The 16,366-nt window shown below is 43.1% G+C and overlaps 1 protein-coding gene and 1 pseudogene across 7 annotated transcripts in view; both read right to left on the bottom strand.

The window, feature by feature from the left end:
• The window catches only part of ATG4C (autophagy related 4C cysteine peptidase), a 91,376-nt gene that overhangs the window by 16,750 nt on the left and 58,260 nt on the right, over window positions 1-16,366 (bottom strand). For 4 of the 7 annotated variants that reach the window (XM_033915225.1, XM_033915222.1, XM_033915223.1 and 1 more), the window contains exons 12-13: window positions 13,440-13,559; window positions 1,246-1,449 (exon numbers count right to left, since the gene is read on the bottom strand). The exons of 1 other annotated variant lie outside the window; for it this stretch is intronic. In XM_033915225.1, coding sequence (XP_033771116.1) covers window positions 1,261-1,449; window positions 13,440-13,559 — 309 coding nt within the window. In that variant the 3' untranslated portion in view covers window positions 1,246-1,260. Of the gene's footprint in view, window positions 1-1,245; window positions 1,450-13,439; window positions 13,560-16,366 lie in introns of those variants that run through there. 2 more of the 7 variants (XM_033915227.1, XM_033915228.1) reach the window with 1 other exon arrangement.
• LOC117346019 lies at window positions 14,526-15,238 on the bottom strand (annotated as a pseudogene).

Consider the following 16,366-nt stretch of genomic DNA (forward strand, 5'->3'; position numbering starts at 1 on the left):
GCACAATTTTTTGTTGTACAACTATGCTTATCCCATATCCACTTAAAATCTTGTACTGTCTTATTCTCTACTACTTCTGAAGAGACAGGTTTTTCCATGCATTTACTACTCTATAAATATATATTTAGCTAGCATGCATTCATATTATCATCTTTAGTGAAGGCACATCTCCGTATTACCAGAGCAATCAATGGTAAACCATGTGTCTATATTTTATAAATCTATAACCATTCCACTTTTCTTTAAGCATACAGGTCATATTAAGGCAGGTTAAGTGAGCAATAGAACTGCCTCTCGCTTGTTGAAACAATGCTAATTAATCCTAATAAGCATTTCATGCCTCAAGATTTAAATATAAACCCTGCTCTACTAAGATGCACACTTGGATTTCTGCTGGGGTACTACTACAAGACATAATTTGGGTCTCTCAAATACAATCTTTCTGTTCCACAGCCATTACTTTGTAGGTACATATTAGAACACTATTTTTTTATAAAAAAAAAAACAAAACCCAAAAAACCCCAAGACCTTTCCACTCACAAATTATATTGCAACAGTGCCACCTACAGGAATCATCTCAAATGTCATCTACATACAGAAATGACTGAAATGAGGCCTCATCCCTAAATACTCCTTGCAAGCACAACTCTCATAACCATTTTTTTAAAATAGCAATTGAATTATAAAACAGACAAAAAGTAAATCTTTCATTCACTCACCTCATTTATATAGTTTTACCTGCCTGCAATTTATTTATTTTGATTTTTTTAGCTCATCCTCCCAAAAGAGCCCAGAATGGGTTACAAGGCTATATACACAGCATAAATCTACAATGTAGATAGATAAGAACGACAGGTACAGTTACACAAGATCAATACACTATGAACAGTTAATCTTACATAGGATCAATGGACTAAAATCAGGTAATCTTGCACAATAGAGTAAGAACAGGAGTTGCACACAGCATCAGGGCAATTTAACAGAGTTTGGAAAGGAATTAAGTTATACAGATTGAGGGAGTTTGTTCCTAACTGCAAAATATTGAAGTTTTTAGAATCTGATCATTGGCTTTTCATCGGTTGTGAGGACTTACCTGTGCCGTGGCCCTTCTTGCTGGTTTCGTCGGGAGTGTCTCCTCTTTGAGGGCTCCGGCTCTGCTCCTTGGCTGCAAGGCTTCAGACCTTGTTCTTCTTCTTCTTGTTAGGGCGAGGTCTGCTTTGGGCCTTCAACTCTCTCCCTTTGGGCCGTTGCAGCCTCTATCTATCTGGACCTGGTTGGTGAGTTATGTCCCTGTGTGATGGGAGGAGTGGCGTCGGCGAGGAAAGACCGCTGCTCTTCCTGGATGACGCTCTTCCTGCACGCTGGGCAGGGACTGCTTTGATGGCCTGTTGGACTGTCCCAGAGCCTGAGGATCGGGTGCTGGAGTTGTCCGGTCAGATGTTGGAGAGGCTGTGGAGGGAGAGCCAGCGAATGTTTATGTGCTGCTCCCTTGTGGTCGGTGGATCAGCTGTGACCTGCCTCCTCCCTTCTACCTGCAATCTTCGGCCGTTAGTCCTCATCAATCGAACAACAATAATAATCATCTTGCTCGAACTGCTTTGGGACTGAGGTTTTTTAAATTTACTTTAAATTTATTCTTTTTGGTTTTTTATTATTTGCATTTTTATATCTTTAATATTTAATAACTGTTTTCTCAGGTACTTTAGCTAGATTGTGAGCCTTCAGGACAGTTAGGGAAGTTCTAAGTACTTAATTTTACTTTATGGTTAAATCATTTTTATAATGACTGGGGTTGCCATTCAACAAATTACATATAATTGGAAAAATTGGAATAGACTAAATTATAATTTTTGGTGGAACTCCTTATGTCATATTTATAAAATGGAGAGACTTATTGCAATACAAAAGGGTTGTTTCAGGAAATTTCAAGATATTTGGGAGCCATTAACAAAGTATTGTAATGATTAGAAAAATCTTGTTTCCCTAAATTTACAAGTTCAATTATGGGGTGGGAGGGTATTTTTACTGTTACATGTTGTATAAAAGTATTGATTATATGATAGATAAGGGTGGGGAGGGGGGAGATAAGAGAATATTATATGTATCATTGTTGATTATTAAGTGATATATTTATGGTTATTTGTATGGATATGTTATCACACTTATTATAAGTTTAAAAATGAATAAAGAGAGAGAGAAATGGCCTACTGAGAACAAGCCAGCATGGATTCTGTAAGGGAAGGTCATGCTTAACGAACCTTCTGTACTTCTTTGAGGGAATAAGCAGTCGGGTGGACAATGGGGAACCTATAGACATCATTTACCTTGATTTTCAAAAGGCTTTCGACAAGGTGCCACATGAAAGGCTGCTTAGGAAGCTGTGGAACCACGGGGTGGGAGGGGATGTGCACAGATGGATCGAGCACTGGTTGTCAGGTAGACTGCAGAGGGTCGGAGTAAAGGGACAATATTCTGACTGGCGGGGAGTCACGAGCGGTGTGCCACAGGGATCGGTGCTGGGGCCGTTACTCTTCAACATATTTATCAATGACCTGGAAAAGGAGGCAAAGCGCGAGGTTATAAAATTTGCAGACGATACCAAATTGTGCGGCAGAGTTAGGTCCAGGGAGGAGTGTGAGGACCTGCAAAGGGACCTGGACAAGTTGGAAGACTGGGCAAACAAATGGCAAATGCGCTTTAACGTGGAAAAATGCAAGGTCATGCATATAGGGAAAAAGAACCCGTTGTTCAACTACAAATTGGGGGGGGCATTGTTGGGAGACAGCAGTCTTGAGAGAGACTTGGGTGTGCTGGTGGATGCATCACTGAAGCCATCTGCACAGTGCGCAGCAGCCTCAAAAAAAGCCAACAGGATGCTGGGCATCATAAAGAGGGGCATAACAACCAGGACGCGGGAAGTCATCATGCCATTGTATCGAGCGATGGTGCGTCCACATCTGGAATACTGCGTTCAATATTGGTCGCCGTACCTCAAGAAGGACATGGCAGTACTTGAGAGAGTCCAAAGGAGAGCAACGAAACTGGTAAGAGGGCTGGAACACTGCCCCTACGCCGAGAGGTTGGATAGGCTGGGGCTCTTCTCTCTGGAAAAAAGGAGGCTCAGGGGAGATATGATAGAGACCTTCAAGATCATGAGGGGCATAGAGAGGGTGGATAGGGACAGATTCTTCAGGCTGAAGGGGACAACAGGTACGAGGGGGCATTCGGAGAAACTGAAGGGAGATAGGTTCAAAACAAATGCAAGGAAGTTTTTTTTCACACAAAGGGTCGTGGACACTTGGAATACGCTACCGGAGGAAGTGATCAGGCAGAGTACGGTACAAGGATTCAAACAGAGATTGGACAGATTCCTGAGGGATAAAGGGATCGTGGGATACTGAGAGAGGTGCTGGGATGTAACACAGGTATAGAAAGCTAACCAGGTAATAAGTATAGAAACCCAACCAGGTCGTGCATGTGCAAGACCGGAGGGTTAGGACTTCGATGGGAAGATAGGACTTCAATGAGAAACCAAGGTGGCAAGGGAGCCCCTTCTGGTGATACAGACAGGTCGTGACCTGTTTGGGCCGCCGCGGGAGCGGACTGCTGGGCAAGATGGACCTATGGTCTGACCCAGCGGAGGCACTGCTTATGTTCTTATGTTCTTAAAAAAAAAAGATTTTCAAAAAATTCCAGACAACTCAAAACAGAAGAACATCAGCAGGATAACAGAAGACAACTACTACCCATCCACCTATTGTAATCCGTTCTGGGCTCTTGGGAAGGACGGGCTATAAAAAATGAATAAACAAATAAATTAATGAAATATTAGGGAGCCAGACCCTCTTCTGTCAACCATATTCTTCTCTGGAAGCCATTCTGTAATAGTTTTAAATATATGTACTGATCTTTTGCTTATTTAAATGTGTACACACCCAAATATATATACAATTGCTTTGCAGCATAACCAAAAACAAAAACATAACATATACAACTACAATATATACTTATATTAATAAATATGAAGCACAAACTTATATCATTCATTTAAAATATTTATAAACAACACAATACCCAGTTCTTGGCAGCATAAAAATAAAAACACATGAACTATTTTGATCATTCAAATCATAAAGCAAACAGTAAAATGAAGCATTATGATTCAAAAGCTGAAATAAAAAGAAATGCCTTCAACAGTTTATAAAACTGTAGCAAACCTGTCATCCTTCTGAGAGTTTGAGGAAGAGAATTCCACAGCATTGGTCCTACAACATAGAACATCCAACTTCCATCCTCGAGGACTGCAACCCAGTCAGGTTTCCCCCCAATAAATATGCATTTCACCAAAAAACACAAGTCCACTTTTGAAATAAGTCAACTCTTCATTCAAAATAATATTTTGAAAAAATAATTTTCTAAAAAATACGATATGCTCAGAACCTTAACTAAAATGTCACAGAATAGCCACATCAATGTCCCAACTCCCAATGCCTTGTCACACCTTTACAATATCTTTATAGTCATCTCACATACATACACACATCTACTTATCTTCATAGTGTGATTGGCAGTTCTTCCATTCATGGCTTTCCTTGCCATCTGGACATTAACACTCAATCCTCCGTTCACTTCTCGTCAGGCAAGTGAACCAATACTTGCCTAATGAGAAGTGAACGGAAGATTGAGTGTAAACTCAGCAGGTGTCCCCTCCTGAAGAAGGCAAAATCAGTGAAACTTGAGTCGGGGGAAGTCCTTGAGTTTGAGTGTTGCATATAAAATGGAGTGTTAATGTCCAAGTGGCACTGCAAGCCGGGAAATAGAAGAGCTGCCAATCATACTATAAAGATAAGTACAATGTATATTGTCACAGGGAAGCCCCTGTGAACCCCATGGTAAACCTAGAGAAGCCAACTGCTAGTGAAAGGCATGCTAAACTAACTCAGGTTACAGACATGCCACAGCCTAGAGCTAGGAATAAGAAAGAGGAACCCTGTGAAAAGACAAAAGAGATTATGTATCAACAACCAGGTACCTATTTATCTTTGCCTAGGCCTGGATTTAGCAAAATGAAACTATTCTCAGCAGGAACTATTAAGCCTGGCTGGCAGCAGTGTTACAGGTAGAGCTCCTAAACAGGCTACACCAAGCTGTAGGCAGGGAACCAGTTTAGGTGCGCACACACCTCTCATTAGGAGGCAGATAATTAGGGAACAGCCCACATCTGTTGCTAACCAGTAAAAGAAGACAGAGTAATAAGAGGTTAGGAGAGCAGCAGTAATAGCAGCTCTGCGCAGATGCAAGAAGTGAAACCTAAGATTCAGCCACGCTTGGAGAGGAGAAATACAGCTCACCAAAGGCAGTAGGTTATAACAGTGTTTCTCAACCTTTTCAAGCCACGTACCCCCTAGCCTAACAAATACCAACCGAGTACCCACGCCCAAACTCAACCCCAGACCAGCCCAAACTCTGCCCCTGACTCCACCCCCATAATAATACTAATTGCAATGCAATTTCTTGCATCCATTTTTCAACACACACAATATAATCTTATTATTACATAATGGTAACCACAAAATAAAAAAAAACAACACACTGTACGCAGAGAAAATGTTAATTATCATTTATATTCAGGGGGTTTTCAAAGATGTCAAGGCAGATGACTTTAAAATATGCAATGTCACCTCAGTGTGGGGTCAAACCCCATGCTGCCCCTTGTGACCCTGGGCAAGTCACTCAGTCCTCCAAAGCCCCAGGTACGTTAGACAGATTGTAAGCCCACCGGGACAGAGAGGGAAAATGCTTGAGTACCCAATAGTAAAAACCGCTTAGATAAACCTTGATAGGCAGTATATAAACACCTAATAAACTCAGTAACAACTATAGAAAAATAGTCAAATATAGTGCAAAATACAGACAGTAGATATAAATCTCAAAACTGACACATTTGATCACTAAATTGAAAATAAAATCATTTTTCCTACCTTTGTTGTCTGGTGATTTCATGAGTCTCTGGTTGCACTTCCTTCTGACTTTGCATCCAATATTTCTTTCTGCTTCCTGCATGCATCCTCTCCTCCAGACCTCATTCCATTCCCCAACCAACATCTCTCTGTCCATCCAGGAGTCCAACTTTTCTTCCTCTCTCATCCCCAGATCATGTGCAGCATTTTTCACCACTGCCCACCAGCCTCATGCCTATTTCTCCTTCTATCACCCCTCTCCAACACCATGCCACTTCTCTCCCTCCATCAGTATGTCCAACCTTCCTCCCCCTTGAATCCCCTTCAATCTATCCCTCTGTTCCCACTCCACCACCATATCCAACCTTCTTCCCCCTTGCATCCCCTTCAATCTATCCCTCTGTTCCCACTCCACCACCATATCCAACCTTCTTCCCCCTTGCATCCCCTTCAATCTATCCCTTTGTTCCCACTCCACCACTATATCGAACCTTTCTCTCTCTCATCCTATTCTCTATGCATCTCTACCTCACTCCTCTCTCTCTGCCCAATTTTCCTCTTCCTTTCCCCATGTGCACCATCTCTTTCCCTCTCACTCACACCCTCAGGCACAATTGTCCCTTTCTATTCCCTCCCTCCTTCATTCCTATGTCCCAAGATAGTGCCCCCTTCCTCCTTCTGTTGTGTAAAATGACCACATTTACTGTTTTCCCTATTAATGCCCCCTCCCTTCCTTCTGTGTCCCAAGTTCGTGTCCCCTCCCCCTCACTGCCTTCCAGCCTTTGTCCTACCCCTTTTCCTCCCTCCCTCAAAGCTGACCCGCGCCGAAGCCTGCCTGCCCCCAAGCCGACTTGCCGCAGATTCCTCCTCCCCCCCAGGTCTGCCGCCGCACCCCACCTGCTCCCTTTAATTATTCACCACCGCAGCTGCCATAACTCCGGGAAAGGAAGGGCCAGGCGCTTGCAGCAATTGCACACCGCAAGCCCACAAGCCTTCCCCTGACGTCAATTCTGACGTCGGAGAAAAGGTCTAGGCCAGCCAAGTTTTGCATCACCTACGAGTAATACATTGTTCTGCCTTTCTTGCTGGATCACAGCAATATTTCTGATGCCTACTGCTGCATATTATACATGTTTATGTTTATTTAAGATTTGATATACCACTCCTGCATTTTACTGACCTAAGCGGTTTACAATGTATCAAACTAAAATGAAATTAGGTACTTAAGAAAAATTACCCTATCTGTCCCGAAGGCTCACAATCTAGCTAAAGTACCTGATAAACTAAAAATAAGTAATAGCAACATATAATATACTATATAATATACTAGTCATTAAGCCCGTTACATTAACGGGTGCTAGAATATGTCTATCTGTCTTTCTTTCTTTCTGCGTCTCTCCCTCCCACTGTCTGTTTCTCTTCCTGGCCCCCTTTTCCTGTCTGTTTCTTTATTTCTGTTTCTCTCCCTGCCTGCTGTCTTTCTGTGTGTCTGTTTTTCATTCTCGTGCGCTGCCTGCCTATCTTTCTGTCTCGCTCCATGGCCCCCTTTTGTCTCCCCCCAAAGCAAACCAAGATTGCTCCCTGGCCCCCTTTCCCTTCCCCCCCTCCCCCACTTCCCTGTGCAGCAACAGCAGCATTCCCCCTTCTGTGTAGCAGCAACAGCATTCCCCCCTTCCCTGTACAGCAGCATTCACCCACACTTCCCTGTACGGCAGCAGCATTCCCTCCTTCCCTGTGCAGCAGCATTCCCCCTCTTCCCTGTGCACCCACCCATTGCCTGCTCCCCCTGTTCCCTTCCTTTTCCCTCCCCCGTCCAGCAGCATTCATTTTCAGCTCCCCCTGTGCATATGCCCCACAGAAATTTACTTGCCTCACAGAAAAGCGCTGCACCGCGCTGTTGCTGGCCTCGGTGTCTTCTCTACAGTGCGGCCAACCCTAGTGGAAACAGGAAGTTGTGAGAGGGCGGGCCGCAGTGGAGAGGAGATGGTGAGGCCAGTGGCAGCACAGCGCAGCACTTTTCATTTAAACGCTGTGAGCATGCGAGAGGGAGGAGGAGGAAAAATAGATGCCGGCAGGGGGGTTTGGAGGTCAGGGCGTGTGCGGCAAGCCGTCGCTCGCGCCTGAAGATTTTAAAAGCGAGTATTTTTTTTTTTTAGTTGAAAGACGCGGCATTGGCTCATCTCATGATCCCCACCTGCGTCGGAAGTCCGACGCAGGCGGGGATCGTGAGAGTAGCCACCGCTGCGTCTTTGAAAGAACGAATGGCGGCGGCGAAGGGACAGAGTACTGTAGGGGCATGCGGCTCCTACCTGTGGGTTCGTACATCGCGGCGACGGCAATAATGGAGCAGCCACCGCTGCATCTTTCAACAGGGAGCAGGCCAGACTGGCAGTTAAAGTTGGAGCTTTGGTCTGGCCTGCTCCTTGCTCATCTTGCCATATTGTATTTTTTTAGTTGAAAGACGTGGCGATGGCTCCTCTCATGATCCCGTGAGAGGAGTCACCGCCGCGTCTTTCAACGAAAAAATACAATACGGCAGGGAGCAGGCCAGACTGAAAAACAGCAAGGAGCAGCAGAGAGCATGGCAGAGCGAAAAACAGAACCCTAAGCCGCGCATGCGCACTCCTACCTGTCGCTACAGCTCACGGAAAAGCGGCGCACACTTAGGAACTGCGCATGTGCGGCCTAGCGTATTATTATATTAGATACCGACATGTTTTGAATTTTATGCTCTTATCACCCTGTACATTTTAAATTGATTTAGGACTTCAGATTTAAGACTTGTAACGCCTAAACTGGAGACTGTTTAAAAATGTCGATATTTTGTAAATGGATTACATTAGCTATTTCAGTACGTACTAAGTTTATTTGTATTTTAACTATTACCCCCTTCAAGAGGAGGTAGCCTTGTAAAGAGCTGGTTGTTTTCTGCTATTCTAATAAAGTATGGGCCAGCCTTTGTTTTTGATAACAAGCTTGCAGCGTTGAGGCATGGAGTGAACCATTTTTTGAAGTTCATTTGGCTGTACAATATGGTGCCAAGCATTAATCAGTGCTTCAATCAGCTCGACCTTTATTTTGGGGTGTTTTCTTAACACCTTGACAGCAAAATTATTCCACAGATTCTCAATTGGATTGAGATCTGGTGACTGCCCTGGCCATTCCAATTGCTGAATATGGCTTGATGTCATCCACTTTGTTACCCTCTTTGCTCGATAACAGGGTGCCTTGTCATCCTGGAAGTGGAAGTCACCCTGGAAGAGACTCCTTGTAGACAGAACCATTACATTTTACAAAGTGGAGAGATACTTGGCACCATTCATCATGCCATCAATCACCTGAAAGCATCCAATGCCACTGGCTGATATACAACCCCATACCATGATTTTGTTGGATGCTTTACAGTCAAGTCCAGGCACTGTGGTTTGAAAGCCTCATTCTTAAATTGTCTTACAAATGTGTTACACTGACCTCCTAACACACAGAAAGTACTCATTGCTGAACAGAACGTTTTCTCACACCTCTGGAATTCACATGCTGTAATTTCTGACCCACTCAACCCTTCGCTTTCTTCGCATCGCCGTTACCAACTGCTTTTTTCTTGCTCTACAACCATGTAGGCCAAACTCCAGGCTCTGCCGACGTACTGTTGAGGTAGATACATTCACTGAATACATTTCCTGCCACTTGGCTGACAATTCTGTTGATGTGAGTTTACGATCTGCCACTGAGAACCGGTGAACAACCCTGTCCTCTCACACATTGCATGGTCTTCCACTTCGAGCCCTGTCTGTCACATTTCCTGTCTCTTTGTTCTTACTGAGCGTTTGACCGTACTTTGATTGCACTTCACCCTGGCTGCAATTTGCCGGCTTGAATAGCCTTCTTCATTAAGTACAACCATTGTCACACGTTCTTCTTTTGAAAGATTTCTAACTTTTCCCATGTTGCGATTATGCTGTCACTGGAGTAGCAGACAGTTATGAAAACCGATTTTCCCGCTTCGCCATATATACGCATGAATGCTGCACTGTGACTGGTTCCTCCATTGGTTGAAAATGGAGTGATCTGATTGGACCATTCTGATCTGGTTTTGAAGTGAAATATCGATATTTTTGACATTCCGCAGTTTGTGCGTTACAAGTCCTAAATCAGTTTAAAATGTGCAGCATGATAAGAGAATAAAATTCTGAACACATCAGTATATAATATGCAGCAGTAGGCGTCAGTAATATTGCTGTGATCCAGCAAGAAAGACGGAACAATGTATTACTTGGAGGTGATGCAAAACTTTTGTGAGGCTCTGTATATATAGATAGATAGCTATATAAAAGATGGTGATAAAAATATTGCAAAAAAATGAGACAAAGTATGGACAGTTGGGACATTGATGTGGCTATGGTGGTCCTGTGACAATCCTTGCCTTTCCTGTGGTATTTTGGTTATGGGTCTGAGCACATCATATTTTTAGAAAATTATTATTTTGAATGAGGAGCTGACATCTCAAAGTGGACTTGTGTTTTTTGGTGGAAAGCTTTTACACACAAACAAGGATTTTCAAGTGTGCTCCTAGTGTGAATGGTACAATAAATATGCACAAGATCTATTTGCATGCACTGCTTCCATTGTATGCAAATAGATCTCATGCATATTCACGCAGGAAATCCTAGAAGCTTGACTGGGTTGTGGCCCTCAAGGAGCAAGGTTTCCCACCTCTAGTCTAATGTTAGTTTTTCTACAGAGCGTAATGCACAGGCTGGTTGATAAATCGGTAACGTTGAGGCAAATGTTACTCACACCAAGGCCTTAAGTATTTTAAAAATCAACACCAACACCTTAAAGTGGAATCTTCATTTAACAGGAAGCCAATGAGCTCTTTTAATATCAGTGAAATACGAGTAAATCTAGAAGATCCAGTAAGCAAGCATGCTACCGCATTTAGCGCCATTTGAATCAAATGCAGTAAACATATAGAAAAATTTGATATTCTTCAGGATTGTCAATCAGGGTTCCATTCTGGTTATAGTACAGAGACAGTACTAGCTTCTCTGATCGATTATCTTCATGGACTGTTTAGTGTAGGCTCGAGTGCACTCATCCTTCAGTTGGATCTAAGCAGTGCTTTTGATCTGGTTGATCATAAGATTTTATTGGACTGCCTAGATTCAATTGGTATCTCAGGTAAAGTTTGGAACTGGTTTGAGGGTTTTTTAAGAAATAGATGTTATCAAGTGTTTAGTAAGGAAAACTATTCTTTTTGGAGTAATTCCTGTGGGGTACCACAAGGTTCTCCACTATCCTCCACTTTATTTAACATTTATTTAGCTTCATTAGGAAGACTACGGCATAGTCTGAGATAAGTTCTTCATCTATGCAGATGATATTACTATAGTGCTTCCACTTACATCTTTTTCAGGGGAGATTAAAAAAAACAAATTTCTTCTTTACTAATTCACTTTGAGCAATGGACAATAAGGGCCAAACTTAAACTTAATCCTGAAAAATCAAAACTTTTTTTGGCCAGTCCCTCTGATAATATTAATGAAAAAGTACTTCAACTGAATGGTCAAACTTTCTTAATTTCCACCTCCATTAAAATCTTAGGAGTTATTTTAGATCGCCACCTAACTTTGGAGGACCATACAAATTTATTGACTAAAAAATGTTTTTAAATTTTGTGGAAACTTCGAACGATAAAAAAATTTTTTGACAGTGTTTCATTTTGGTTACTAGTACAATCTTCCATTCTGTCTGTTCTGGATTGTGCTACCCCACGAATTTGCGGTCCCGGTCATTCGCGGTATATTCCAACTGCGAATGACCGAGAAGGAGAGGGCAACCGGAGTGCTTTAATACGCAGCTCCTGATTGGATAAGGCCCAACTTCGTGCAGGAAGAGGCAGTTTGAGTGAACCGCGAGTGATTTCCTGCACTCGCGGTGCTCCGACTGCTCTCCTGCTGCTCTTCAGGCTCCCCCATGAAAAACCATATCTACGGTTTTTCGAGATTCGCAGGAGTTCCTGGAACGGAACCCCTACGAATCTCAGGGAGTACTGTACATGCTATTTTATAAGCATCTTATGCCATACCTTGAATTATTTGAATATTTTTGTATTGATTATTGCCTATGCTTGACATTCTTGATGTACATTACATTAGTGATTTTTATTCCGCCATTACCTTGCAGTTCAAGGCAGATTACAGAAGAGGATTTCTGGACATGTCCAGAGGTGTTACAGAGTAGAGTGGGTTGTTTCAGAGGATTGAAATGTTTCATATGGTGTTAGTTACACCACCTTGAGTGAATTCCTTCAAAAAGGTGGTACATAAATAATAGTAATAAACTGGATGATATTCAAAACAATCTAATCAGCCAGATATGGCGCTGACTGGTTAAATTGCTTGTTCAGTGCTATCTGCTAATATTCAGTAGCACTTAACTGGTTATTGCTGATGAAAATTAGCTGTTAGCACCTAAGTCAGGAGTCAGCAACCTTTTAAAAAAAAAAAAAAAAAAAAAGAGCCATTTTACCTTAAAATTTTGACCCAAGATTTACAAAGAGCATCAATGGGTAGAGAAGGGGGTTTTATTACAGGCCTCTCACTCTCTCTTCCCTCCTCAAGGTCTAGTTTCTCTCTCCCCTCTTTCTCCCCTCCAACCCCTTGCAGGTCTCTGCACTTCTCATCCCTCCCTCCCACCAACCCATAGCCAAGGCTCTCTTCCCTCTCCAGGGTCCGTCCCTTTGATCGCCTTCCCAACTTCACAATTCCCCCTTCCCCCATGGGCCTACTTAAGTACCAGGTTCAAAGGGAGGTGGGTCTTCAAGGCAGGAGCATGGCCCTCTCGTGGCAGCTCAACCCCCACAATACCCCCCACTTCACCATGTATAGGTAGCCCGTCCTGAGCCTACCAAGGTACCTGGTGGTCCAGCAGGGGTCTTTGTGGCAGGAGCTCAGCCTTATGGCTCCTGCCTCCTCATGGCTGCCTTCTAAAATGGCCGCCATGACCTTTTGCGGTCATGGCAACCATTTTAGAAGGCAGCTGTGAGGAGTCAGGAGCTAGAGGGCCAAACTCCTGCCACGAATACCCCCTGTGGACCATCAGGCACTTTAGTAGGTCTGGGGGGGGGCTATCTATACGTGGGAGAAGAGCCACATGTGGCTCATGAGCCGCAGGTTGCTGGCCCCTAACCTAAGTGAAAGTCAGCCTTTTGGGGGCATTCCAGGGCATTGTCAGATCTTGGCTAGTCATATCTTTATGCGGCAGCCCATAGCCAGTTAAGTGCTGAATATTTACTTAACCAGCCATGTGTTAGCTAGTGCTGCATAAACCAGATATTCAACGTCAAAGCCCAGACATAACTCGGCACTGAATATCCAGGAACAACATTGACAGTCAACAAATGCCCACCGCTGCCCAATAATAATAATCTGAAGGCAGGCTCCGAGTGTAAAGTACAATCACTATGTTAACAAGTACCTTAGTTAGCTCTTCAGCAATTTTTTCAAAGTCTTCCACATCTCTACAATAAAATCCAATTGTGCAGCTAGGATCCATTTTTTTGAAGGGCATCTTTTTGGGAGAAGGACAGTGGAATGACTATAGTACACAAAAATGAGACACAGAAAATACTTTTAAGTCTACATTTCTGAACCCGCTCAGCTCCCCCCTTGCTCTGAAATTTAAAAAAAAAAAAAGACTGATTTTTTTTTTTTTTTTTTTAACAGGCTTCTCTGCAAAACAACAAAAATTTGCAAATATATGTGTGTTTCATTGTGCCGTGTTTTAGTTTTATTGTACTCTCTTAGTAGCAGATTTGTTTTCATTTCCCTGGAAAGAGATGTCAAGAGCCAGAATTAGCCCCAGCACATTAAAGGCTTTCTTTATAAAACTCATCCTCAAATAAGCTTATTCAATTCTCTTAAACATCACCTCCTGCTGGTGGGAGTACAAAGCCATCACACTTCCTTATATTATTATGAGAAGAAACATTAAGAATCTTACACTTGAACAATGGGTAATTGTAAGCATGCATTAACATTCTAAATCTTCATTTTGGGAGCAAACTCACCATATGCTCAATGAAAGAAACCAAAGCCTTCTGCAAGAGGTAGTCTTTCCTAAATACTTTGCATATTTATTATTGAATAGCAGCTGGTTTTTCCCTGCATAATTGTGTTTAAGAAACATTAACTGTTGCATATGGGCGACATTGCATGGTGCTAGGACAGACGAGATCTCCCAAAGCTCATAACTAGATTAAAGATCTAAGTTTGCATGGCCCTTGCAACACACAGCAGCCCAGAGTTCAAAATGAAGTACAACTCTCAAGAAAAGGTGAGGGGATTGTGTGCCCAATTAATTCTGTTATGGAAAATTACAGGTATGAAACTTTACTTTCTCTATCATCAAGCAGGACTGAATCAAGCAAATGGTGACTCCCAAGCTCGCAGTTAGTCTAGATTACTTTTTTGTTGAAGAGCAACATGGTCAAATGACGAGGGTTTTTTTGTAACTAAATTTTATTAACAGATCAATGTGAAAAGAATCTTCCATGGGAAACCATTAGTTCATCCTCCTTGCGAGCCTATTAATTTGATCTATCCTGTTTCCAGCATTGCCACCTTCTACAAAATGTGTAGTGTTCTTCATGCCACCTCAAGGAGATGAGAGTTTGAAGGGCCAGAGAAAGTTGGTTGCCAACTGTATAGATCTCATGAATCAGATTCTCAACACACAAGATGACACGCTTCCCTAGATGTTTCTCAATCAGAGAATAGTCAGTCAAGGGAATACCCTGCTTCTTGATCTTGAGGTAACCACGCTTGTAACTTGAGTTCTCGTACAAACTTCAGGTTGGGGTACCCCCATGCAATGTAGGGTTCAATAATCCTCAGCATGTTCATAGAACCCTTGTTCTATTTAACAAAAGTGCCACTGAAGATCTGTCTCAGGCGGAGGAGCTACAGTATTTTACGGACCTTGGGGCTAACCCCATTGATGTCCCTAATCCTGACGATAAAGGCCAGTTTTGGCTCAGCAGGTACATAATAGTTGCTAGCTTGCAGGGGGCCATTCGAGCAATTCAAATTTCACGCCTGTACTCCTTGTGATAAGCCTCTGCTCTCTTATAAATGAGCTTCCTTTTTTCCCCTTGCAAAGCTTTTTTCAACCAGTTTTCCCTCAAGATATTTTGCCCTCAAGGATGCAGAAGCCTTTCTCTCTTTTAAAAGGCTTTCTGGAGCAGATGGCAACTTCTTTCCTTCTTTACCCACCATCTAGCAGAAATGACAAATGATGAGTTTGACAGAAAACACCAAGTTTATTCTGGCCTTCTAACTAGAGAGTTGCACAGGGACAGAAATCCCACCTATCCCCGCCTGAATCCTGCCTGTCTCCATCCATACCCGCCATAATTCTGCCCATCCCTGCCCATCCCTGCCCACCAGAATCTCCTCCAACCCCACCTGTCCCCACAAAGAATCCCCTCCGTCCCCCTGTAAAAATTATCTGTCCCCATAAAAAGCAGCAATTACTTCCGACAGTTTTGATTTTAGTTTTAATTGCGTTTTACGGAAAATTCAAAACAAAGTCAGACATCTGCCAGAACAGGCATAAAACCAGTATCCTTTCTCCCTCCCTCTCCCCAGTCAGGTGGGGTTGGCATATCAACAAAATGCTATCCCAAAGAAGTAGATTTAAAGCAGAATTTGATGAACAGAAAGAAGATACCTGGTGCAGCAATTCTCTCCCCCTCCGCTTTTTTTTTTTTTTAAGCTACATATTTAATGTTGGTCCCTGCTGGGAAGCAGTTTAATTCAGGGTAGTCTGGCTACAGAGCTACACAGTTATGCTGTCCAGTCTCTCCCACGCTCCTCTGCACAGCCGCAGTGAGTGGTGGCAGGCTTGAGCCAACGAGATTCTTGAGGGGAGGTCTCACACCAAGGCTCTCTACTGGGAGAGCTCTGCACATCCACCAATCTGGGAATACTTCTACAAGGAAGTGCTCATGATTGGCCATCAAGCTCCAGCTCTGTGTCCCTGATTGGTGGATGTACAGAATTCTCCCATGTGAGTGACAATCAACAACTGGTGCACCGAGAGATTGAAGGAACATTGGAACAAAGGTAGGCTGAAGCATTTCAGTTGGAACCCAGGAGAAGCAGTGTCCATCCCCGTGAGAGTCCCGTGGACCTGGGGGGATCCCCGTGGGAGGCCTGTAATCCCCGTTCCCGTGCAGACCTCTACTTCTAACCCGCATATTGGAAAAGTCTTTCTAAGTGGCCTACAATTCTATTTGAGGAAAAAGGAGCTGGGATAGTGATTATATATAAATAAACAAATGGACATGAAAGTGGGGTAAGGAGGGGAGAACTACCATAAAAGATAGGATAAAGGGGGTAAAA

This window comes from Geotrypetes seraphini, chromosome 12 (assembly GCF_902459505.1).
Source record: "Geotrypetes seraphini chromosome 12, aGeoSer1.1, whole genome shotgun sequence".
NCBI classification, from domain to species: domain Eukaryota; kingdom Metazoa; phylum Chordata; class Amphibia; order Gymnophiona; family Dermophiidae; genus Geotrypetes; species Geotrypetes seraphini.